This window comes from Musca autumnalis, unplaced genomic scaffold (assembly GCF_047663935.1).
Source record: "Musca autumnalis isolate F117 unplaced genomic scaffold, ASM4766393v1 scaffold_5, whole genome shotgun sequence".
Lineage (NCBI taxonomy): Eukaryota > Metazoa > Arthropoda > Insecta > Diptera > Muscidae > Musca > Musca autumnalis.
The window spans coordinates 205,689,232-205,716,029 of NW_027412088.1; the positions used below are offsets into that span (position 1 = coordinate 205,689,232).

General features: G+C 36.9%; 1 protein-coding gene and 1 long non-coding RNA gene across 5 annotated transcripts; one reads left to right on the forward strand and one right to left on the reverse strand.

The window, feature by feature from the left end:
* Window positions 1–469: 469 nt before the first annotated feature.
* Window positions 470–9,526, reverse strand: LOC141404886 (uncharacterized). 4 transcript variants are annotated; one of them, XR_012413106.1, is made up of 4 exons: window positions 8,905–9,180; window positions 3,063–3,299; window positions 2,906–3,000; window positions 470–784 (listed from the first exon to the last, which is right to left on the reverse strand). It is a non-coding gene; the product is annotated as an uncharacterized lncRNA (long non-coding RNA). The 4 variants fall into 4 exon arrangements; XR_012413105.1 differs by lacking the exon at window positions 8,905–9,180 and adding an exon at window positions 3,948–4,344; XR_012413104.1 differs by lacking the exon at window positions 8,905–9,180 and adding an exon at window positions 5,993–6,399 and having other exon boundaries at window positions 471–784.
* Window positions 9,527–21,191: 11,665 nt separating this feature from the next.
* LOC141404675 (tubulin beta-1 chain) lies at window positions 21,192–25,214 on the forward strand. The gene is made up of 2 exons (XM_073988250.1): window positions 21,192–21,495; window positions 23,814–25,214. Exons 1-2 carry the CDS (start codon window positions 21,439–21,441, stop codon window positions 25,098–25,100), a joined length of 1,344 nt encoding a protein of 447 aa, XP_073844351.1. The 5' UTR covers window positions 21,192–21,438; the 3' UTR covers window positions 25,101–25,214.
* Window positions 25,215–26,798: the final 1,584 nt, after the last annotated feature.

Sequence of the window (26,798 nt, forward strand, 5' to 3'; positions counted from 1 at the left end):
TGAAATTCAAAAATTCTTTTTGCTGAAGTTTGGTACAATAGCAGTCGAATGTAAGTTTGTGCGTGTGTGTGTTTTAACAAAAAAGTGGTACTAATGGTTTTCTTTATTATAGTGCTCTTTGATTTCCAATTAACTTGGCTATTTTGAAAATCGTACGTGGTGTTTTGCAAAAGTGGTCGGCGACGTGTCGTAATATTTACGTAAGGCGCATTTGCCATTTAGCCACCGACACCGGATCAGCCTGTACAGTAGTTGTGGAATTTTTGTGGGACTTCGTTAGTGAAGACTCAAATCGCCATCCAATTCCCACTTGACATCCAACTCTGTGGAACTCGTGTGGAAACAGATCAAACATCAAGCTAAGTTGTAGCATAAGCTAAGGAGCTGTCCAGAAATTGAATTTTGTGTTTGTCTGTGTGTTGTAGCTAGTTTTTAGTAATAAGTTTTTTTAGTTCTTTATTTAAATATGTATTTTTTTCATTGTTAGGGGTCTATCCTAAGCAAACGACCAAGGTATTAGTCCGGTAGGGATTCCTGCTAGAAAGAGCTCAATCTAGGTAGGGGTTTCTGATCTTTAAGGACAATAGTTGTACCAAAGATAATACCCTGAGGCTAGATCCTAATAGTATTTTCACTTTTGATAATTTTTTCTAATTTTTTTTTTGTTTTCCATTTTAAGTAAAACGTAACAAAGGTTAATTTAATAGTTTTTTTATTATATTTATTACTTTTTTTTTATAAGTTAAATTTTTTTTATTGTATTTAAGGAATAATTTTAAAGAAGCTGAAAAGAGAAGAGAAAAAAAATTTAAAATATTAATTAGTTTTTTTTTTATAATTTTAATTATGTTTTTTATATAATATGTAATAAATGTTAAGTTGTTAAATGAATATGTTGTGCTAAGATTATTTGGAGGGAAGGGGAAGAAGGATAAGGGGGATATGTCGGGAAGGTAAAATGTAATAATGGTTGGTGGCGTTGTAAAAGGGGTTCCTGGTAACCCAGGAGCGTAAGGATGGGAGGGTAATGAAGGGGACCGGTATCCCGGAGTCCCCGAATCAAGTGTTGGTTGCTTAATCCCATTGTCAGTGTTATTAGTCCCTGTATGTATCCGTTGAATTTACTTGTTGTGCCCTCAGGTGACATAGGGTTGAGAAACCACGACCCATACCAGAGTAGCCAGGGCGGTCACGGTGTGAAGGGGGTAACACAACAGTAATGGCGCCCAATAAAATATATCCAGAGCCTTAATCACTATGTGATTTTGGCAATATAATAGAAAATTAGAAGTTTTTGTAATGACCGTCAATATGATCAAAATTATGACGAGATAACATGAGACAAAATCGTATAAAGTACACTTTTAATTGTTTTGTTTATGTTAATTACAAAAGCTACTATTAATTGTGATCCAGTGAGAGAAATCGAGACCCATTTATACATAATGAGACTGTTGCTCGATTTCTGTCCATGAAACAGTAAAATGAAGCCCAAATAGTTTTAGTTTTGGATGTTCGTTGATACTTGTGTATATATGTAGTATAGAATGGGGATGAATAACCAACACTTAGCCACCAACGAAACGACATATCCTCAGAAAACTTACCCTTTGAAACCTTCCTAAATGTTTATTGTTGTAGTGTGTGTATACATTTGGCTATATTGTGTATCCAACCTTATCGATTTTTTTATATTACCACAAGTTAAATTGATCTTGGTCATTCTATATCGATTTACATTCGCCAATCATTTTGCTATACAGTTTTGAAACCCATTTTGAATCAGGTCAATTAGTATTGTTGTTTCTCTTTACCAACAAGATGCCCCTTGACCGGTCTCCCCCATGCACGTCTGGGGCAGGAAAAAACTTGGCTCAAAAACCAAGTTTGTCCGGTCCTTTTAATGCAGCATCAGGACATTCTGCAGAGGAAAATCGGTCAGCCATAAACAGCCCAATGTTTGATTTTTCACATCCACCACCATCTTTTTCCACAACATCACAACGACAGAAAAGTAGTCCAGAGAAGTATGCTTCAATGGTAACAGCTTTAATCAAAGATGCTAATAATGAATATAGGTCTCAGTTGGAAGAAAAGATGGAAAGGAAAATCGAAAAGAGTATTCAGGTAGGATTTGAGAAGATCATAAGGGAACTAAACAGGCTAGACATTGGAAATAGGCAGTCGGAATCAGAATTGGAGAATTCTACTTTAGGTTCCCCTAGACTAGATGGTTTAGTGGGGGGTAAAGACAACGTTAGCGGAGCCCCAACCAAGTCCAAGTCAAAGTCTGAGAATAAAGCTCAGAAGAAGTTGGACTTTGGTATACCCACTCAGGAAAGTAACCATCCAGTACCAAATTTTCATCCCGAATCTAGCAATAGGCACCGTATTGTTGTAGACAAATGGAACCTATGCTTCGATGGGAAATCTGATGGGTTAGACGTAGAAGATTTTGTCTTTAGAATTGAGCATCTTCAGCGTATGTATGGTTGTCCATGGAGTGAGGTCATTAGGGACTTTCAACTTCTTCTTAAGGGAGATGCCAAAGAGTGGTTTTGGGTGTTAATTGGAACCCATCAAATTAATCATTGGACAGATCTTAAAGAAGCCCTAATCCAGCAATATAGATCCAGCCGAAGTGAATATGAATACCTTCGTGATCTGGAAGAGAGGAAACAGCGGAATGGGGAATCAATTGATGAGTATTTTCACTCGATGAAAAAACTAAGGGCCAAATTAAGAACACCATTGCCCGAACCGGAAATGATCAGAATAGTTAAGAGGAATTTAAGGCCAGACCTGTCCCACATAATTTATTCCATGAAGATATATACCATTGACCAGTTAAGAGATGAGTGTAAAGAACTGGAGAGAAACTACTTAAAGAAGGAAACATACTCACATCCGCCAGCTAGACCTCCACAGCCAACTCGTCGTCAGTATCCAGTCCATGAGGCTTATCTAGAACCTCCTCCTGATGATCCCATAGATGAAGACCTATTGGTAGTAGAAGAAGTGCATCAGAAAAGGCATAATGAAAGGAAGCAAATAGTACTTACATGTTGGAACTGTCAAGCTTCCGGGCACACATTTATTGAATGCCCAGTTCCACAACGGGCCTTATTCTGCTACCGATGCGGCTGTCCAGGAGTGACTTGTCCCACATGCCAGAAGTGCCTGGGAAATGGCCGGAAGAGTGTGTCGAAATCGGGAGAGGCACGCTCTGCTCCACCTCCCGAACAGTAACAGATGTTTCAGGATCAGGTTCTATCGACTCCGGAAGTGAGGTGAAGATTCTGAAAAGAGATGGGCAAATTAGTGAACAGGTTGTTAGGAGGGTAATTCCAGTCAATAAATTAAGTTATGAGGAAAGGCTGGAAAACTATAAGAGAGTTAGGAGCAGGATTTTTGGGAATGAAAGTAGTGGTATAGAAAATGAGGATATTCCGATCGGTGAGAACGTTGAGTATAGGCAGGAAAAGGAAGATAAAGTGAATAAAGAAAAAGCCAATAGTATGGGAAAAGTTCAAGAAAAATTAGGAGAGATGGTCAATAAGATAGATGAAGGTACAATTGTTTGTAGGAATAATGGTAAATTAAATAGAATTAGGAAAGTTAGAAATAAGTTCAGAAATAAGAAGCAATTGTGTAATCTAGTTAAGCGTTCCGTTTTAAGTTGTTCCACTGTAATGTTAGATTCCTTAGATAATAGAGCGTATGTTAATTTCTTGATAGGTGGTATAAATTTGAAAGGCCTTTTAGATTCGGGAGCTTCGGTCAGTATATTGGGAAAGGATTGTGACCATATAGTGGACCAATTACAGACGAAAGTGGAACCTTTCTGTACCTCTATAGGGACAGCTGGAGGAAACCACTTTTCGGTTGTAGGTAAAATAAAAGTTTTCGTAAAATATGAAGACATGGAGAAAGAAATGGTTTTCTACCTGTGCCCCGACTTGGTCCAAACGGCTTACTTAGGAGTTGACTTTTTCAAAGCCTTTCAGCTGGCTCCTAGAATATTTGGAATAGATGAGATAAGTCAGGAAGTACTGGAAGAACATCCGGCCCTAATATGCGAAAATTCAGAACATGAGCTGTCGGATGAAATGCGCCACAAACTAGAACAGGTCAAACGGTTATTTAGGTCATACGAAGAGCATGGATTAGGTAGGACCAGATTAGAGAAACATACTATCGAGCTTGTGGACGGTGCTCAGCCGGTGAAGGAGCGGTACTACCCCGTGTCCCCAGCCGTTCAAGAGCTTATTTATGCCGAGGTCGATAATATGCTTAAGTTAGGAGTAATCGAGGAATGTTCTAGCCCATGGAGCAATAGATCCACTTTAGTGAGGAAACCGGGAAAAAATCGTCTATGCCTGGATGCGAGGAAATTGAATGAGAGGACCATAAAAGACGCATACCCCATCCAGAATATAGAGGGAATCTTGAGCCGACTTGAGGACACCTACTTTATTAGTAGTGTGGACCTCAAGTTCGCATTCTGGCAAATAGAATTAGACCCGAAATCCAGACCCTACACCGCATTCACAGTACCTGGACGGCCTCTTTACCAGTACGTGGTGATGCCGTTCGGGCTGTGCAATGCGGCACAAAGGCTTTGTAGGCTCATGGATAGGGTAATACCAGAGGAACTCAAGACAAATGTCTTTGTCTATTTAGACGACTTACTGGTCATTTCTTCCGAGTTCGAGTCCCACATGAAGCTCTTAGCAAAGGTAGCCGAATGCTTGAAGCAGGCTAATCTTACTATAGGCTTGAAAAAGTCAAAGTTTTGCCACAAAGAACTCCATTATTTAGGTTTCATAGTTGGAGGCGGAATAATGAGACCAGATCCGGCAAAGGTTGAAGCCATCCGCAAGATTCCATTGCCTAAGAACGTAAGGGAAGTACGAAGTTTCATAGGAGTTGCCGGTTGGTACCGGCGATTCATCAAAAACTTCTCCGAATTGACGGCACCACTTACAAATCTCATTAAAAAGGACAGGAAGTTTGTGATAAATAACGAGGCTCAAGAAGCATTCAACAAAATCAAACATGCTCTTACCCATGCCCCTGTGCTAGTACACCCGGACTTCAAAAAACGTTTTTACATCCAGTGTGATGCGTCCAATGTGGGCATAGGAGCCGTGTTGTTCCAAAAGAACAGTGAGGGAAACGAAAGGCCTATAGCATTCTTCTCTCAGAAGCTAAATAGTGCTCAGATGAACTATAGCGTCACTGAGAAAGAATGCTTGGCGGCGATAATGGCAGTTAAGCGCTTCAGGCCGTACGTGGAGTTGATGCCCTTCACGATCATCACTGACCACGCGAGCCTGAAGTGGCTGATGTCACTTCGGGACCTTAATGGCAGACTGGCGAGGTGGGCACTTCAGCTACAAATGTTTGACTTCGAGATAGAGCACAAAAAAGGGTCTGAAAACATTGTAGCGGACACGCTGTCAAGGGCCGTGGAAGAAATTGTGATGCCAGAAGATATAGTGGGATTTGAAACTATAGAATTTGAGTCGGAAATGTATCTGGAATTGATAAAAACAGTCGAAGAGAATAGGGAGAAATTTCCAGACGTTAAAATCGAAAACGGCATGGTTTTTAAACGCACTACGTCCCGGACTAATATGGAATTGGAAGAGTTCGAATGGAAGTTATGGGTTCCAGAGAGCCTAACAAATACGCTAATACAAATGGCTCACGAACCTGAGGATAAATCACACGGAGGTATTAGAAAAACTTTAGCGCACTTACGCCTCAAATATTATTGGCCAAATATGGCAGTTCAGGTCCGTAATTTCATACGAAACTGTAACACCTGTAAAGAGTGTAAGAGTTCTAATCAGCACCTTATGCCGGAAATAGGAAACGAAGTTATTACCGACCGCCCATTTCAAAAACTTTACGTAGATTTTTTGGGTAAATATCCACGCTCGGGTAAAGGTAATGCCTACGTGTTAGTTGTGGTAGATCATTTTACCAAATTCGTATTTTTGAAGCCTATGAAGGAAGCAACCAGCAACAATGTCATTAAGTTTTTAGTAGAACAGGTTTTCCAGCAGTTTGGGGTCCCCGAAACTATACATACGGACAACGGCAAGCAGTTTGTGTCCAAAGATTTTCAGAAGATGATGAATGCCTATAAGATAGACCACTTAAAGACAGCTTTTTACTCGCCCCAATCAAACGCTGCCGAAAGGGTGAATCAGAGTGTCCTTAATGCCATCAGGTCCTATTTGGACAATGACCATACGAACTGGGATATAAATTTGTCCAAAATTGAAATGGCATTGAGGACTTCAGTCCATTCAGCTATTGGGGTGACACCATTTTTTGCCCTATTTGGACATAATATATTCACATGTGGAAAGGACTACAAGCTGGCTAGGAAACTAAAGGCATTGAGCGATGGGGAGCTGATGCTACTAGATAAAAACGATAGAATCAGTATTATTAGAGACTTGATTAAGAAAAATTTGCATAGTGCTTATGAGAGAAGTGCCCTCAGATACAACAGGCGAGCCAGGGTAGTACGTTTCACTCCAGGCCAAGAGGTCTACAAAAGAAATTTCGTCCTGAGCAAGTTCCAAGATAATCGAAATGCTAAGTTCTGTAAGAAATTTACTAAGTGTAGAGTCGCAGAGGTTCTTGGCAATAATATGTACCGTCTAGAGTCCTTGAAAGGTGACCCTCTTGGAGTATATCACTCAAAAGACATAAAACAATAGAGGCGTAATAAGGCTTGTAACCGAGTTCTTACTCAATAGTGCAATATGTTTTTTTTACTAGGTGCAATATTAGAGTAAGGTAGTGTCTCGGTCTTGATTTATTTTATATATGAATTATTTGCCTTATAATATGCGTCCAATGTTATATGTCTCATCTGTGATATAGGTTTACGTATATGGGGTAAGAACATCTGTGATATTTACCGTCTTTTCTTTACTCAAAGTAGCAAAGTAATATACGAACAAGTTGCGGTCTTAAGTCTTTAGTTTATTGCCCGGCTAACTCGGTCGTACATGATACAAATGTCCACTCAAATGAGAAATAAATGGTGGGTGTAGCCTACGTTGGGCGCGTTAAAAACAAGTATATGACAGAGATCAAAGTTGTTACTCAATTTCTAGATGGGGAAGATAGAGGTTATTTTGGAACTTATTATTTTAATAAGCTCAAAATAGCCATATTATTCTCATGATGACCTTGGACGTTCTTGCAAATACCGTAATCATTGATAATATGAATATCCTTATAAAGGATTAGATTTAGTTTAGTGAATTAATTAACTGTGATATTAGTTAATAGATTTGTAAATCTACCGGTGTAGAGTACAGTGAAGACGTCGGGACTTTATGACGATAGAAGAAAAATAAAGAAAATTGTTATTAAATAATAGTGTTACTTCCAGTTGAAGATACGTTAATGAAATTGTTTGCGAAATCCGCTGTTGCCCTATCGGGCTATCGTTTTTTATATGTTCCTGGTCTAGAGACGAGGAAGGTCTAAAAAAAAAAAAAAAAAAAAAAAAATAAAAGAAAAAATAATGGATCTAATTTTATTAGTCAATCCTATATCGAGGAAAATCCGTCATAGATTAGTGTTAAAATATAAAAAAAATACGGTTTGGAACAGTACAAGGTGTAAGATTTAGGAATTGAGTATAAACAGAACAGGTATTTTATTGATATTAACAATTTGACGAACCAACAAATCTATCCCTCACACTGGTGTTTCAGCGGTGACCCTTGAAACGCCAGAGTTTTGTTGAGGGATGCGACCCATCGCTAGATAGGACGGTGTCGGAATCGGAATTACGTAGGCATAGTCACCTGTGTAGTTCCGTTACCAAGTCGCCGCAATGGGAAATTAAACGTTTCGGCCTACGAGTGGCCAGTTAAGGAGTGGTGGTAGAGTTTAATAACCCTCACCTTTATGGACAAGTATGTGTTGGTTATATTCGGGGCGGGTTCAAATATGTGCAACCTGTCGTCACTTCGCCTAGGAATCAACCTGACGTGGAACAACGTTTAGGCTCCAACCTCTAGTTCGATCAAACTAAGGGAAATGAAAACATTACATAAAGGCACATGAGTCACTACCAAACTATAGATGCTAGAAGGCGTTAGGAACTGGGCCAGTAATTTTGCCACAATCCGTATTAAATTAAAGATGAAGGGCTATGGTTAATAAGTATAAGGTTGCACAAGGATTAAAGCCTACTGGTTGATGTTTCATTGCTGTTAATGGAGTGCAATTATAGGCTGCGTCTCAGTTATTAGAATGTACACCGTTATAAAGTCTTCCCGATGCATATATCAAGCCTATTCTGCGTTGCAAATGCGCAACAGCAATGATTTGGGATGACGTACTGGGTATTAATGTGGTATCATTGTGATATGGAATGGGATGTCTAAGACAGTTGCAAAGCAAATGACGTTTCGAGAGTCAGCCCTATAATAGCCTAGGGGATGAGCAAGGAAAGTACAGCAAGGAGATAGTAGGCTTCTTGCGCACTTTGGTTCTGACTTGACCACCATCAGCAACCTACATGGTACTGATTTAAGGCTCGGCTAGTCGTCTTGATTAGTAGGTGGTACATTTTATGACAGCATATAAAATCAGCACATAAGAACAAAACTAACCGGCCCATTACGACCTAGTGTCCGGCTATCACCGAATTCAATATGTTTCATCCACTAGGGGAACCACATCTTCACCAGGAACTTCGTGATAATACTATGGCAATAGCGACCGGTGGCGTGATTACAAGTTTTGGATTGACGGACGGACGGCCAGGTCGACTTAGCTCGTCGACAGATTAATGTTGGTCTGTAGCCAACGTTTCGATATGATATCACTTATTAACTAGAGATATTTTGTAATACACACCTACGTCGTGGTGTGGACCGGATGACATCACAACGGAAAAGATAATCAGATTTGGTGGTCGGGTGCATGGAATGTGGGTCTTTTACAGACGCGGTGGAATTTCTTGCGCAAAAACCAGATACATTTGGCATGCATCTGTCACTCAGGACTTTAATTTCAGTTTCTAGGATGAACATTCGTTGGCATTGTTACCGGCCAATATGTTTGGGCAGCATACAAAGTATGTATAATAGCCCCACGATATCATATGACAAGTTCATTTGATAGGTAGAGTTTTGTGGGTTGGATTCACGGTAGGACATATTATTGGACAAGAAATTGTTATGGGCTGTCCCACTTGATTTTACCTCCAATCCAAGCTTTATTCGGGGTAGTTGGCCTTTCCGTTGGCTTGATGGTCAACCTTTTTGGTGGACAGGCTATTTATGTACATGGCCCGGCTTTTGAGTGAGTGGCCGGTTTTATTCATTGCCCGTACCAATTATAGTTTATTTTTTAGTTTTCTCCATAGGAAAAGCTTGTATTTCTTTAGATTTTGTTGAATTGTTTGTTCTTTTTTTTTTGTTTTCGGGAGAAAATACAAAACGTGTTGATACCTCCAGTGCCAAGTGGAGGTATGAGATCAGCTGTTTTGTGGAACTCGTTTGGTTGACAAGGCAGGGCTGGAAAAGTGTAATCGTATGTTCAGGGTTGTATTTAAGAGTGCACCGTAAGAGAGTTTTACGCTCGTTAAAGGAGCGTAAAATGAATGTTTTTCAAGGCCAGGCGTACAATGAACCTGACCGTTGTTCAAGCATGGATATTTTGTTGGTAGTAGAGAGACAAGTTTAAAGGTACCGGAGAACAACTGCAGGCTAATGAAATGATTGGTGGATGAACATATTATGAGAGCCATGACGTTTATTTCTGATGTTAATGGTATTAGAATGATTAAAAGTGTTTCAGCGATGAAGAGTGTCTCACATACAGTGTATTTCTTTTAAGTAAAATAAAGCTCAAAGTTCAGACTTTATAATTTGAAAATTTATAACCGAAGTTTTTTTTTCGGATTATAAAAGAAAGGATATAAGTGATAAAAATTAAGTTAATTCCTTTGTCTCCTTGAACGATAATTGCCGATAAATAAGTTTTAATAAAAAACTGATGAAATTCAAAAATTCTTTTTGCTGAAGTTTGGTACAATAGCAGTCGAATGTAAGTTTGTGCGTGTGTGTGTTTTAACAAAAAAGTGGTACTAATGGTTTTCTTTATTATAGTGCTCTTTGATTTCCAATTAACTTGGCTATTTTGAAAATCGTACGTGGTGTTTTGCAAAAGTGGTCGGCGACGTGTCGTAATATTTACGTAAGGCGCATTTGCCATTTAGCCACCGACACCGGATCAGCCTGTACAGTAGTTGTGGAATTTTTGTGGGACTTCGTTAGTGAAGACTCAAATCGCCATCCAATTCCCACTTGACATCCAACTCTGTGGAACTCGTGTGGAAACAGATCAAACATCAAGCTAAGTTGTAGCATAAGCTAAGGAGCTGTCCAGAAATTGAATTTTGTGTTTGTCTGTGTGTTGTAGCTAGTTTTTAGTAATAAGTTTTTTTAGTTCTTTATTTAAATATGTATTTTTTTCATTGTTAGGGGTCTATCCTAAGCAAACGACCAAGGTATTAGTCCGGTAGGGATTCCTGCTAGAAAGAGCTCAATCTAGGTAGGGGTTTCTGATCTTTAAGGACAATAGTTGTACCAAAGATAATACCCTGAGGCTAGATCCTAATAGTATTTTCACTTTTGATAATTTTTTCTAATTTTTTTTTTGTTTTCCATTTTAAGTAAAACGTAACAAAGGTTAATTTAATAGTTTTTTTATTATATTTATTACTTTTTTTTTATAAGTTAAATTTTTTTTATTGTATTTAAGGAATAATTTTAAAGAAGCTGAAAAGAGAAGAGAAAAAAAATTTAAAATATTAATTAGTTTTTTTTTTATAATTTTAATTATGTTTTTTATATAATATGTAATAAATGTTAAGTTGTTAAATGAATATGTTGTGCTAAGATTATTTGGAGGGAAGGGGAAGAAGGATAAGGGGGATATGTCGGGAAGGTAAAATGTAATAATGGTTGGTGGCGTTGTAAAAGGGGTTCCTGGTAACCCAGGAGCGTAAGGATGGGAGGGTAATGAAGGGGACCGGTATCCCGGAGTCCCCGAATCAAGTGTTGGTTGCTTAATCCCATTGTCAGTGTTATTAGTCCCTGTATGTATCCGTTGAATTTACTTGTTGTGCCCTCAGGTGACATAGGGTTGAGAAACCACGACCCATACCAGAGTAGCCAGGGCGGTCACGGTGTGAAGGGGGTAACACAACAAAACATATACTGGTGTAATAGCAAAAATTATAAATCCTATGTAAAATGTAATTTTTCGCACACACAAAGAATTACACGAGGACAAAAAAATTCAAAACATACACATGAAATACACGTAATGTAATATACCCAACAAAAAGTTTGCATCCGCGGATGCAGTTGAATCACTACAAGTGTACAGTACATTTGCCGTTGGAGTACATCTTTTCCTATGAATTCACTTATGAATTTTACAAGAGAGCGAGCATCTAGGATGCACTCCATTTCGCTTCCACAGCACACAGCTAGGATGCAATCCGTTTTCGATCCAAATCACAGCTTTTTATGTAGCGTTTTGGATTGAATTTAAAGGCACGCTTCGGATTGCATTTTTAGTCAGTCTAAAGATGCAATAAAAATGCAAGCCATTGCGAAATATCCCAGAATAAATAAAATGCATTTATTATTTGTGTAAAACAATAATACAAAGAGCTTTATTATATAGACACAAATTAAAAAAAGTTTCCATTAAATTCAATCGCGTTTGAGTTTACTTTCTCCGTTCTCCAATTAATTCAAGCGCATCTGATTTTGCTTCATCATCCTAAAGGTTTTTTATGTTGCCTTCCCATCACTAGTTCAGCTTTCGACATGGACTCCAAATGGACTCCACTCCATTAAAAATTTCCGTCCGTGAATTACCGCAAAAATGTTCGCAACTTAAGTTTTTATTTCTTTATTTTATAACAAATTCTTAGAAATGTATACACTCTCTCTTATTTTTACAATAAATGATTTCGCCAGCGGTGGGTAGGAATCAACCAACTGTTTTTTATTTTGTAGGGATCTCTAAAGCAACTGCTTATAAATTGTATCCAACGGAGTGCATTTTTCATAACTCCGTGTGGACTGCATCGAAGGATGTTGTGAAATCATAACTCCACATGCACAATTTCAAAAATTTTTTGCTGGGCACATACATACATTTGTTGTTTGTCTCCCAGCTGTCCATCATTTTTTCACAGACAGTCGGGTTGACAAATTTTTGACATTTTTGTAAAAAAGAAGTGAAGGCCTGCGTACATAAGCTGCCCTTCCTGATTGCCTTGCTTTCCTGCTTCATTTTTGACATAATAAAAATAAAAGAATAAAGAAGGCCGAGCAAATTTCGAACTAGGGATAGGTAATGGAAAGAAATAATCGATTTTTCGACTTTTCGATTTTGGTCTAAAACTAAAAATGCGATTTTTCGGTCTTGCGATTATTTCAGTTGTTTTAAAACTCGACTTTCGACTTTTTCATAACCGCAGAAAATCGATTATAATCGACTATTCGTCGATTTTCGAGTTTTCTTTTGAAACTGTAAAACCGCCAAAAGTGTAAAACCGCCAAGTCCACAATCTATGGGCAAACTCGAAAATCGATCACAAGATAATCGATTATGCGATTTTCCCTCCAGACAGAAGTCGACTACGATTTTTAGATTTTTGACTGCAAAAAGTCGATTAATCGATTAACCGAAAGTCGACTTACCTATCCCTATTTCGAACTGGGTTGCTCTTTTCTTTTTTTATTCTTTTATCAGAAGCAAGCAAGGTAAGCGGCCAAGGCAGCTTATGTACTCACCCCTTAAGATAATAATTCAAACGAAAAGGAATCTATGATTTTCAATCATAATTTTACAACTGTTTTTGCAGTTGTCTGGACGCCTACGTCACACAGGCAAGTTTTTTGACAATCAATACATGTCCTGTCATTTGTAAATGCAGGGTAAGCTGCCTCGCCTGCGTGTATGGCCATAGTCCCGGTCCACACTAGCGAAATTTAATAAAAAAATTTCATGAAATTAGGTGTTCTTAAATCGAATTCCCACTACAGAAATTTTATGATTTTAGACTATGTTTACATTTACGAAATCCACTCGATTTCATCTGTCAATTCCTTTGTGTATACGTCAAATGAAAACTCGTCTGAAATCGATTGGATTTCATTTGACGTTTGAGCAATGGAATTGACAGTTGAAATCGAGTGGATTTCGTAAATGTAAACATAGTATTACTCTACTATGGACGCCATGGAACAGAGCACAAGTATAAATCGATGGTCACACTAGAGTGGTTTCATTGAAACTTTAAGGCATTTATAGATCGAGTTCCCCTCTACAGCAAATTCATGATATTACTCTACTGTGGAACTCAACCTAGGAACCCTTGTTTTCAAGAAATTGTTTCAATGAAACACTCGAGTGTGACTAAGTCCCGGTCCACACTAGAGTTATTTCATTAAAAATTGCATGAAATTATGCGTAAAATCATAAAATTTCTGTAGTGTGGAATTCGATTTAAGAACGCCTAATTTCATGAAAATTCTTAATGAAATTCACGCTAGTGTGGACCGGGACTAAGGTAGGCCACAGCTAACAGCTAATTACAATTTTTTTTGTTATGACCTATTCTGTTAAACGCAGGGTTGACATTTTTTACTGTTGTTGACATTATGCAATTATAAAGGTAGATGCATCGGTGCTTTAACACTATCAGGGCAATCATGAATAATTCCCTCGGAATTTTCCGCACGGAAAATAACTTTGAAAAGTTAAATTATTTTAAAAATCAATATTTTAAGACGTATAAAAAGTTACTTGTTCAAGAAGTTATTGAAAAATAACTTCGGTGGAGAATATCCACAAACAAGAAACAAGAGAACTGATGAGATCCAGTGGCGTGGATCGAAACTAGTCTTCCCTGCCTTACCTTAGTTGCCTTAAAGGCCAGAACAGAATCATTCTTCGCTTGCTTCCCCAAATGTCAAATTATAAAGGAATGCCAGAGCCTCTTTGCAAATTCGCCCTTAGGAGGATCCTTTATAATTTGACATTTGGGAAGCAAGCAAATCAAGCGACGATTGATTCTGTTCTAGCCTTAAATTAGTTGTTTTAAAATAATAAAACAACAGCAATGGGATTAAGTCAGTCAGACAAAAAACATTTTTAAATATGTATAGAGAAAAGTATGAATGTATTGGTGAAAATGGTTTCTAACTTTGCTATTGTCTTGCCAATACTGTCTGTGTGTAAACGCCTAGTTAAAATGGTAAACAAGAAAAAGAAATTTTTTTCGCGTAGCTAAATAAAATTTTTTATGTTTTAATATGCAGTAATACTTTCGAATGAACGACTTGTCAAGTATTGACATTTATTGAAATTTTTTCTTAAAGTACGGGAACGGAAAAATTGCAAATATTTTAAAATTTCTAGCTGAAATGTCGACGTATCTGCAAATCGGATGCCAGCAATCACGATGTTAGATCAGCCAAACTTTTCAACTAAAAGATAAGAGAATGGCATTTTTGTTTTCACTGTCTTAAGTTTTGGGTACAACTTTTGCTATTTTTGGAACACTTATCTAGCAATAATATTCTGGAGCATAACTGAAGTGATTTTTATTTTTTACTTTATTTTGGTACTTTTAAAATAAACAGTGATGTTCTAAATTTCATATGTTTTTGTAAAACCGACTAACTATGCACATACATCTACGTTTATTATTGCTCCATGTCCTTTGACGTTTTAAGCCATGGCTACAGGGTTGTATTTTTCAGCGATTTTCATACCTGGTCTATCTCTACTTTATTATACCATGGTTCACACCATGTGTACAAAATTCAGATCTGTAAAAAGTGACATTCGTTCTTGGTTTAATAAGAAAGGTTGGCTAAAGCTTCCTGTCAAATTATCTTTTTCTTTCGACTGTTCCCATGGTACAATAATACAGGTAAAAGCAAGTCCCAGCTGATTAGATTCACCCGTAATACTAGTGTCAAAATTTATATGACGCTTTGTCATTGTTTGTCATTGTGTATTCTTTTTTGTTGTTGTTTTCAAAATAAAAATAAATCATCCACATACAGATTGAAATTAAAAATAAAAAATGAATAGAAACGAAGGACAAAGGTGCTTATTTCAACATTTTATTAGATCCACATCGCAGACGTGACTGGGAAGGAAAGGATTTCAAGAAGAGTGACTGTATATGTTGGGATCACTTTTTACAAGAGGATACGAGAAGAGTAGGAAAAAAATGGAAGCTAGTGCCACATGCAGAACCATTTGTTGTGCATTCGCCGAACGTTGTGACAATGTAATGGTAATTAATTACATGTATTTAAGAATTGAAAATGTATGTTATATGTATTTTGTTCAGTTCCACAGATATAAATATGGAATGCAATATTCCGTTCAAGAACTTTGTGAGGAAAAGGAAATAGATATACTACAGGAGAAAGTCAGTCATACATAAATACTTCATATTATGTATTCACCTCAGCCCTAAATTAACAAATAAAAAAATCATTATAATGAAATGTTATGTTAACAAATGCTTTACATATATTTGTTCTCAGAACATCCCAAAAGGAAAAGGGAGACTTTTCTCATATCACTAAATGCAAGCCAATTTATATTAGCTCAATGACATGGAAACTATTTTTTTTATCGTCGCTCCTGTAGAGAAGTTTTTCATGGCTGAAATAATCTGGAAATGAAAGCCAAAATCACTCTGAGGAGATTTGCCGCCGGCAAAATTCAGATGTTCTGGTTAGGAATTGAGCCGCAGACCTCCTGAGTCCAAGGCGGGAGTGCTTACAACTGCACCACGGCAGCTCCCATTGTTAGTACACAATAAACGAACATAAACATCTAATTTCACAGTTTTACTACAGCTTTGCACGTCATATTCACTCGACAGACATAATAGCCACACGGATAGCTAAAATAAAGCTCACTCTGAATGTATTGGTGGATGGAGCCCAGGATCTCATTACCAATTAGGTGCAAGCGTTGATAGTAAGGTGCAGAAAAGACCGCCGTACTCTTTCAAAGCAATTGGTTTTGATGACCTCATTCTAAGATCCAACAACAACACAGGGCAGTAACATGAAGCGCACTTTATTTCTTTTTGATACAAGTTTTAATGTAGTATTTGGAATTAAATCAATTAGAATATTCAAAATTCAACCACAAAAATCTTGTCCGTTGCGATATAAATAACCCCTTCTTGGCTTTGTTTTGTCATCCTTCGTCGCTTTTTCTTCATAATTCCATCTGAAAAATAATCAATTATTATTGATTTTAAATATTTTATTAAGACAAATACATACCGCTAAAAACTTTTTGTTAAGATGAAATGTAGTTGAAACGTTCAAATTGAAAATCTAACGTTTTTTCTTCAACTCTTTTTAATTAAAAACCCATGACATTTTTCAAAACAATATTTATGAACCTTCCTTCAAAATGTGTTTATATTTTTTTATATTTGTTTACATTTTTGCCAATATGGCTCTGACACTAGTACTACGTACAACAACAAATTTCTATGTGGTTGTTGTATCGATTGTTGTACAACAACACTTGCTTTTACCTGTAATAATTGTACCATGGTAAAATAAAGTAAAGGCAGGCCACAGCTAACAGCTGATTACAATTTTTTTCTTTTTATGGCCTAATCTGTCAAAAGCAGGGTTGACATTTTGTACTGTTTTTGACATTATGCAATCATAAAGGTAGATGTATCGCTGAATTGTTCCAACAAAAAACTTCTATATCTTAAAAAAAACACTATATCTTAAAATTGAAAACAAGGACAAAAAATGTGTATTCGCGTGGCAAAATAAAATTTTTGATTTTTTTTACCAAAACTTACGAATGAACGATTTATCAAATATTGATATTAATTTAAATTTGTTCCAAAAGTACGGGAATGTAAAAATTACAATTTTTGTAAAAATTCTGCTGACATTTATCTGCAAATCGGATGCCAGCAATCACGATGAAAGATTAGCCAAACTTGTCAAGTAGAAAAAAAGTGAATGACATTTTTTCACTGTCATAAGTTTGGGAAGAACTTTTGCTATTTTTTGAACACTTTTCCAACGAGAATATTCTGGAGCCTAGCTAAAGAAATGTTTTTACACTATATGGCACTTTTAACAAATAAAAAGTGAAGCTCTAAGTTCCATATGTTTTTGTAATACGGGATAGCTATGCAGGTACATCTACCATTATTATTGTACCATGCCATTTGACGTTTTAAGCCATGGCTGCAGGGTGACATTTCTCAGTGATTTTCATACCTGGCCTACCTCCACTTTATTGTACCATGAATTGTACCATGGACTGTTCCTGAAACGTCAACACAATAGCTCTGTTCCAGAACTAAAAAGTTTTTAAAATTTTTACCACTTTTACACATTTTGCGTTCCCGTACACAAAATTTATATGAAAATCGTTTACGACTTTTACCACTTTATAAATTACGGGAACAGGCCAAATATAAACAATCTTAAGCTCTGTTCCAGAACTAAACAGTTTTTACAATTTTTACCACTTTTACACATTTTGCGTTCCCGTACCCAAAATTTATATGAAAATCGTTTACGACTTTTACAACTTTTACGACTTTTACCACTTTATAAAGTACGGGAACAGGCCATTTATGTGTGTGTGCTGTTTGAATAATATGCCAAACAATTTTAAAAGCAATCGAATTCAATGCTTTTTAAAATTGTTTTTAGAACATTTGTATGGAAGAAATTTGCCAGCTTTTCATTGAAATAAACATTTTATCATATTTACAACTCGATTATGTGGAGAAACCTTGGCCCTTCATTCATTTTTCGTGTTTTTTATAAAACGCTCAACATTGGTATTATAAACAAACCCAGCAAAAAGTTTGCATCCGCGGATGCAGTTGAATCACTACAAGTGTACGGTACATTTGCCGTTGGAGTACATCTTTTCCTATGAATTCACTTATGAATTTTACAAGAGAGCGCGCAGCTAGGATGGACTCCATTTTGCTTCCACAGCACCGCTTTTGATGTAGTGTTTTGGATTGAATTTAAAGGCACTCTTCGGATTGCGTTTTTAATCAGTCTAAAGATGCAATTAAAAAGCATACCATTGCGAAATATCCCAAAATAAATAAAACGCATTTATTATTTGTGTAAAACAAGAACACAAAGAACTTTATTATATAAACACAAATTAAAAAAAAGGTTCCATTAAATTCAATCACATTTGAGCTTACTTCCTCCGTTCTCGATTTAATCCAAGCGCATCTGATTTTCTTTCATCATCCTAAAGTTGTTATATGTTGCCTTCCCATCACTAGTTCAGCTTTTGACATGGACTCCACCTCTCCATTAAAAATTTCCGTCTCGTGAATTATCGCAAAAATGTTCGCAACTTAAGTTGTTATTTCTTCATTTTATAACAAATTCTTCGAAATGTATACACTCTTGTGAAGAAATGTGTAGGGATCAACCAACTGTTTTTCCTGTAGGAATCTCTACAGCAACTGCTAAAAAAGCTCTGTTCCTTTACGTGCAAGAATCTTCAAGTTTTGCCACTTTTTACTCGAAAAGCGTTCCTTTAGTTCAGACATATACAACACAAAGAACTTTATTATATAAACACAAATTAAAAAAAAGGTTCCATTAAATTCAATCACATTTGAGCTTACTTCCTCCGTTCTCGATTTAATCCAAGCGCATCTGATTTTCTTTCATCATCCTAAAGTTGTTATATGTTGCCTTCCCATCACTAGTTCAGCTTTTGACATGGACTCCACCTCTCCATTAAAAATTTCCGTCTCGTGAATTATCGCAAAAATGTTCGCAACTTAAGTTGTTATTTCTTCATTTTATAACAAATTCTTCGAAATGTATACACTCTTGTGAAGAAATGTGTAGGGATCAACCAACTGTTTTTCCTGTAGGAATCTCTACAGCAACTGCTAAAAAAGCTCTGTTCCTTTACGTGCAAGAATCTTCAAGTTTTGCCACTTTTTACTCGAAAAGCGTTCCTTTAGTTCAGACATCATACCATTCATATGGGAGAAGCTTACAACTTTTGCTACTTTTGCCGGTTTTACCACTTTCAAAAGTAAAGGAACAGACAAAAAATGTATCGAACGGAGTGCATTTTTCATAACTCTATTGGACTACATCGAAAGATGTTGTGAAATGATAACTCCAATTGCACAACTTAAAAAATTTTTTGCTGGGAAGTATTAACTGGCCTTTAAATTACTTGAAATTGAGCGTGAAGCAAGCAACAAAAGGCGTTGTGTTTCTACTTTTATTAAGAAATAAAGAAACACAAACTAAAGTTATGAACATTGCTGTAATTCACGAGACGCTAATTATTTTTGAAGTGGAGTTGGTGTTTTTTGGAAATCTGAACAGAAGTAGGAGGAAAAATGAAAAACCATTTCGTTGATGAAGCAATATCAATTTCGATGTCATAAAAAGCAGAGTAGAGGAAGTAAACTTAGTTACGATCAAATTTAATGGACAGTTTTTATAATTAGTATTAGTGTAATAAAGTTAATATTCTTGTTTTACACGAATAAGCAATGTATTTTATTTATTTTGGGATATTTGCAATGGCTTGCATTTTATAGCATCTTTAGATTGCATTTAAATTCAATCCAAAACACTACATCAAAGGCTGTGATTTGGATCGAAAATAGAGTGCATCCTAGCTGTGTGCCGTGGAAGCAAAATGGAGTGCATCCCAGCTGCGCGCTCTCTTGTAAAATTCATAGGTGAATTAATAGGAAAAGATGTATTCCAGCGGCAATTGTTCTAGTGATTAACCTGCATCAGCGGTTGCAAACTTTTTGCTGGGATGGTGCTCTTTTATTCTTTCATCAGATATGAAGACCTATGCTTAGTTTACTTTCGGCGTCGTTTCGTGGTTTCGAAGGCGTTTCGTGATTTCGCGCGGAATCAAGCAAAAATTATCATGATTTCGCATACAAAAATGAAATCATCTCATTTCGTGATTTCAGCGAAATCAACATCGAAATCACAGTACACATGATATACAACCCTGTTTTTGCTTAAAATGAGAAAAATTGCAACACTTTTCACGTATCACAATAAACAAGGTAGATGGTCAATTGCTGCAACAAAAAATTTTAGTATCAAAATTTTTAAACAATGTAAAAAAAATATTAAATTACTTTGTTACAATGCTATTTTTCATTGTGTTCCCGTACTTTATAATGGTAATATTAGAAAAAAAGAGCGAATTGTCAGAAATCGTTTCCCCATACAAATTTCTTAAAAAATACGGGAACGGAAAAATGACGGAAATTGCAAAAACTCCAGCATAAATGTCAAAATCAACGTATCAGCTATCATATTAAATGCCAATGAACATGCTTACTGCTATTTTCTACTAGGCCAGAATTGTATGGCAGAAAACAGGAGAAGAGGGTGTTTGTTATTCGGCGCTATTTTTGCTTAAGTAGAAGTGCAAGTCTTGTTTGATTTCGGAGTGCGGGAACGCATTTTTAGCACTAAACGGGAAAACTACTGCAAGTACTAATATTGTGCAGGACCTGCGCACAACTTTTATCTATCAATATTTATTATAACGAAGTCTCAACGATAAAATCATTATTTTTAATTTGTTGGTACTATACACAATTAATACGATATATAGATAATTTTACGATAATTTTCCAAATAAAGTTGTAAAGTTCTATACTGTCGTATATTATTGATGATTAATTCAATTTACAACTTTTTTTGAAAATTCATGTTCGATCAGCTGCGCATATGCATCTACCTTGATCATTGTGATATGTTTGTAAACACCAGGTGTTTATTTCAGGATTTCGTGAAATCCAGTGTATTTTGGAGCGCAAGTGTAAACCTGGCATAAGGGCAAATCCATAACTCTGCATGTTGTGTGTGCGTTCAAAAATACAAAAACAAAATACATGTATTTCAAATAGAAATACATGTATTTTGTTTTATTAAACGCACACGCAACACGCAGAGTTATAGGTTTTGTCCTATAGATGGCAGAGTTGATTTTTCCTTCTCAATAGTTGCCACATTTAAATAACAAAAAATCGTTCCTGCCCGTAGTTGTCTGCAAAGAGTAGCAGAAATTGTTGAAAATACAACTCGGGTTCTGCAAAGCAGAATTCTGCTCTGCAAAGCGTTGGCGTTGGCGCAAATTTTGCTTGGGCGTTGCTGCGTGCATAAAAGCAAATCGCTTCGCGTTCTTCAATTCAGAAAGTGTTTGACAGTTCGCCATTGTGGTTGTGCGTGAAAGTTTTGTCAAATTTGCATTTTTTATTATATATTGTAACTTATTAAATAAACCAAATACTTCAAAATGAGGGAAATTGTACACATTCAAGCCGGTCAATGCGGAAACCAAATCGGAGCTAAGGTAAGTGCAAGAAATAAGATAAAATATCTTTTAAGTTGTGTGTTAAATTTTTATTTTTGCAAAAGTGAAAGGTTGCGGTGTTAGTTTTTCTCTTTAAATTTCCACCTCGGTATGTACAAGAAGCAAAGCAGCAGTCGCCATTTTGTAGCACTATCTTTTGCTAATAATGCCGCTATTTTTATAATTTTGATATATGGTGACGCCGCAATGTGCAAAACTTGTTTTTTGTTTCATCTTTTCTCTCTGCCGACAAATTGTTTGACCGGCATTAAAAAACAATTTAATGTTAGCTAAAGTTTAAAAAAAAATAGTACAAAAAGAAAAAAGCGAATGCCAAGAGCAGCAGCAAATAAGCTCAAGTACAGTTGTAGCGAAAAATTGTAAGATTTGCATTACTCTAACACGAAAGATGGTGTAGAAGGTAGATGGCAAAAATGAATTCAAATTTGCTTAGCAATTACTAACAGCACACGAATGAATCATATCGATAAGAAGAAAAAGCCGGGCGGTGCCGCTTTCCTACTTTCTTTTAGTTTCTCTTATTTTTTTGCAAAACGAATAGCAGCAGCGTTATATTGCAAAAGTAGGTAGCAAAAAGCTGTATACATATTTATGTACTCTTGAAAAAGATGGTCGGTCGGTCGGCCTTTGGGTGCGGTTTATTGATGTAACTGTAAATGTTGAGGGGTAGGTTGAAAAAAGAGCAGCAGTAGTAGTAGGCAACAATAGTAGATAGACAAAAAAGAAACATCTGCACTGGAATGCCAAACAGCCGCAGCAGCAGCAGCAACAACAAACAGACGAAGAACGACAAGAGTGTAGAATATTTCTAAAAGTAGCCTCTTGATAAAGCCAACCAGCCAATGGAATTCTACTTAATTACTTTGTGCCTGTTTTTGCTACTCTAATGCTTTAAATAAACTCAAGAGTCGAGAATAAATGAATGCTAGGCTTCTTTAGCAGTAGAAAAAAAACAACTCCATGAATTAGAGAGTAGTGGTGTGTGTTTTGTTTGGTTATTTTTTCCCTTCTTTTAGGTGATGACATCATTTTGCATAACTTGCTTACTACTGATAATTCTGCTATAGATTTTTTCACAATGATGATTGATGGTGGGGGCAATTATATGTATATTTGTTCCTCATAAAACTGCATTGGGATGGGAAATTTATTGTTTTGTGTAGGGGGTTCTTAGAAGAAAATGCAGAGGAGGAGGTGGAGAAGACCACACCAACATAAGACTGGTTTAAACCGTCGTCGACCATATGGCGTGGTGGTGATCTCAGACTTAGACGACCTTTTTCATTGAAGTCAACCTCCGCAAAAACTGAGTAATTGCTTACGGTTGAATGGTCGGTTAAAGTTGTTTTGATAGACAACAAATGAACAACCAACCAACAAACATATCTAGATTAAAGCTCGACTCCTACGTAAGATGTTGTAGTCGACATCATCATCGCCGCCGCACATCTGTCGTTGTCTCAAGTTGGCTTATTTTATTATTATTTTTATTACTGTAGATTGTTGTTTATGTCGTTGTTGTTGTTGTATTCTATAACAACGATCACCACCATCAACCATCAACCTACATAAATTGGTTGATTGACTGCATTGCTGGTTAACTCTCCATTTATGGCCACATGAAAAGGTGATGTCAGCAGCAGCAGCAGCCAAAGTAGTTTTCTTGAAGTTGTTGTTTTTGTGTCACTTATTGGCTTAACTGTCTCTAGTTTTTTATTATTGTCTTACAATTGGGCCGCCGCCGGGCGTTGTTAAGAAGAGATGATGATGATGATGAACATTTTGTTGTCGTTATTGTTGTATTCTGTATACCAATTTTCTTTTGGTTATTAAGGTCATGTTGCTTGGAAAAAAGAGTAAATCGATAAAAGCCATGAAAAATGTCCTGTGAATGAGTCATTGTTTTTGCAGTTGCCATGTGAACCGTTTCTTTTCAACCCCTGGGCTGACTGCTGCCAGTCTGCAAGGCTGCGTAAGGACATAATTTGGTGACTCATCAGAATTTTCATAGTCTGCAAAGGCGATGATTACTCACCATGTAATGGTGTGTATACCAATTGCACCATTTCTCTATATACTATAGAAAAATAGCCACATATATATACATATGTACCACCCAAGTACATACCTATATACATTTGGTGGGGTAGGGTAGTAACATACATTGCATTACAACATCCTTGCTTTTTATAAGAATCATAGGTACTTTTTTTAAGATAGCTACTATTATGAAACATCTGCCTCCCTATAACTAAATGATTTTCTAATCCTTTTTTTTCTTCTTTTCTTTTTTACAGTTTTGGGAAATCATCTCCGACGAACATGGCATTGATGCCACTGGTGCCTACCATGGCGACAGTGACTTGCAATTGGAACGCATCAATGTATATTATAACGAAGCCTCTGGTGGTAAATATGTACCCCGTGCTGTCTTGGTCGATTTAGAACCCGGTACCATGGATTCAGTTCGTTCAGGACCTTTCGGACAAATTTTCCGCCCAGACAACTTTGTTTTCGGCCAATCTGGTGCCGGTAACAACTGGGCTAAGGGCCATTACACAGAAGGTGCAGAGTTGGTCGACTCTGTCTTAGATGTTGTAAGAAAGGAGGCTGAGTCATGCGATTGCTTACAAGGTTTTCAATTGACACATTCTTTGGGCGGTGGTACCGGCTCCGGTATGGGTACCTTGCTCATTTCCAAAATCCGCGAAGAATACCCCGACAGAATCATGAACACATACTCCGTTGTACCTTCCCCCAAAGTATCTGATACAGTTGTAGAACCCTACAACGCCACACTCTCAGTCCATCAGTTGGTTGAGAATACAGACGAAACATACTGCATTGACAATGAAGCCCTCTATGACATCTGTTTCCGCACCTTGAAACTTACCACACCCACATACGGCGATTTGAACCATTTGGTTTCGCTGACCATGTCTGGCGTAACTACCTGTCTGCGTTTCCCCGGCCAATTGAATGCTGATCTCCGTAAATTGGCCGTCAACATGGTTCCCTTCCCCCGTCTTCACTTTTTCATGCCTGGTTTTGCTCCTCTTACATCTAGAGGTTCGCAACAATACCGTGCTCTCACAGTCCCCGAACTCACACAACAAATGTTCGACGCCAAGAACATGATGGCTGCTTGTGATCCTCGTCATGGCCGTTACTTGACCGTAGCTGCCATCTTCCGTGGCCGTATGTCCATGAAGGAAGTCGACGAACAAATGCTAAACATCCAAAACAAGAACAGCTCCTACTTTGTCGAATGGATCCCCAACAACGTAAAGACAGCCGTGTGTGACATCCCACCCAGAGGCTTGAAAATGTCTGCAACATTCATTGGCAACTCCACCGCCATCCAGGAATTGTTCAAACGTATCTCCGAACAATTCACTGCTATGTTCCGCAGGAAAGCTTTCTTGCATTGGTACACTGGTGAGGGTATGGACGAAATGGAATTCACAGAAGCCGAAAGCAACATGAACGACTTGGTCTCCGAATACCAACAATACCAAGAAGCTACTGCTGACGAAGATGCAGAATTCGAGGAAGAACAAGAGGCTGAAGTGGAAGAAAACTAAACTAAAAAACTCTCTACAAACCACAACAACAAAACCAATCCATCAACAACATCTTAAACAAGAGAAAAGTTTCGAAAATAACAAATAAAAAATAATGTTCTAATCTAACATAAATTCCTAAAACAGACTTCTTATTTAGTAGTTTGGTTGTGGTGGGGTGGTGTTGGAAGAACCCTCCTCTCCTTTCATTTTGTTTTGCAATTAGGAAAACTGTTTTTGGCCGGCCTGTTTCTCAGGTTATGGTAATTGGGCGTAGTCGTCAGAGTCATTAAAGCAAAAATACTCATTCTATTAGTTATCGGCATAGAAGTAATTGGTAGATGATAGAAGGAATAAGCACGAAAACAGACATGCAATTCCGCGTTTTGTTAGCTTGGCTGCTTAGAATGAAAGGCGTATGACTCACCATTTCCCTCTCTCCATCTATCCATCCCATTCATCCATCTATGGCATTTGTTCCGTTTTTAGAGTTGCGTTCAATGAACCTTGTTTTTGCGTACGTACAAAACAAAATATGCCTAAATTCTGATGTCATGGTGGTATTGGCTGGCTGACGGTGCAGAGTGTCTGTCCAAACAAAAATGCAACATAAAAGCGTATCCATTAGAATTTTTATTAGAAGATACAAAAATAGCGCAATTAACATTAATAAAAAGGAGGGTAACACATTTTCAGTTGTTGGATACCACCATGATTATGAGTTTCGGTATAATTTATAAAGCGTCATGACGTCAAAGAGTTTTTAGTGTACAAAAGACACTATTTTTTTTTTGTTTTGTTAAATGCAGCATGAAGAATTTTTCATAGGATTTTCATTATTAGTGCCATAGTGGCGCAATTAACAGTAATGAAAATGACAACCTTTTGAGTTGTGGTACAAATTGTGAAACCATGACGTCATAATTGTGTATTTTGTATCAAATAACCACGATTTTTTTTGTAAACAACATTTGTCATTCAATTTAAACATAAATTGTGATGACATCATGGAAGTCGTCATTTGTTGACGGTATCGAATGCACACGTTTATAATTTAGCAGATCTAGGAAAGTAAAAGTTTTTATTTTTGCCAAAGAATATCAGGTTATTTAAATTAATCAACAAATTAATCTTGAATGGCTGGGGGACAAGTTTATACGTAACTCTCATTTGGTGAGTGAGAAGAAATTTGCCAAGGTGAATTAACAATTAGAAGAGTCAGTCATATATTTCAATACTTTATGATTTCAACAAAAGACCGACCAACAATTGAAAAGACAAGATCAAATTAATGCGACGATGAAAAATAAAACGTCTGAGATTTGCGGGGACAATGTCAAATTTAAGAGGTATGTATTTCATTGGGGAGCTGACCGTGTGTAGGTTGTATGTTTGTGCTTATACATTTGTTATTGAAAAGACAAATTGATTAAAGTACCTACAATATGTAGGAGTTGTGTTGTCTGTCGTGCGTCTCTAGATGAAAAAATAAACAAAGTTGTTTAATATTTAGCTTGCTATAAGTCTGAATCGGACAAAGATGACGTCGTACAGGTCTCAATTTTTGAAAATTGTATACCTATCCAGCAAAAGAAAATTAAGGGGTCGATTATGGATAGCAACCGTTGCCCACAGCAATTTAGTAATATATTTTTTTATTTCCGCATTAAAATTTACACTTTTTTACAATTAAATTAATATCTGAAGGTTCAAAACACT

Coding starts and splice junctions, on each gene's coding strand:
- LOC141404675 (XM_073988250.1), top strand. CDS start 21,439: ATGAGGGAAATTGTACACATTCAAGCCGGTCAATGCGGAAACCAAATC. Junction 21,496..23,813: donor GAAACCAAATCGGAGCTAAG/GTAAGTGCAAGA, acceptor TCTTTTTTACAG/TTTTGGGAAATCATCTCCGA.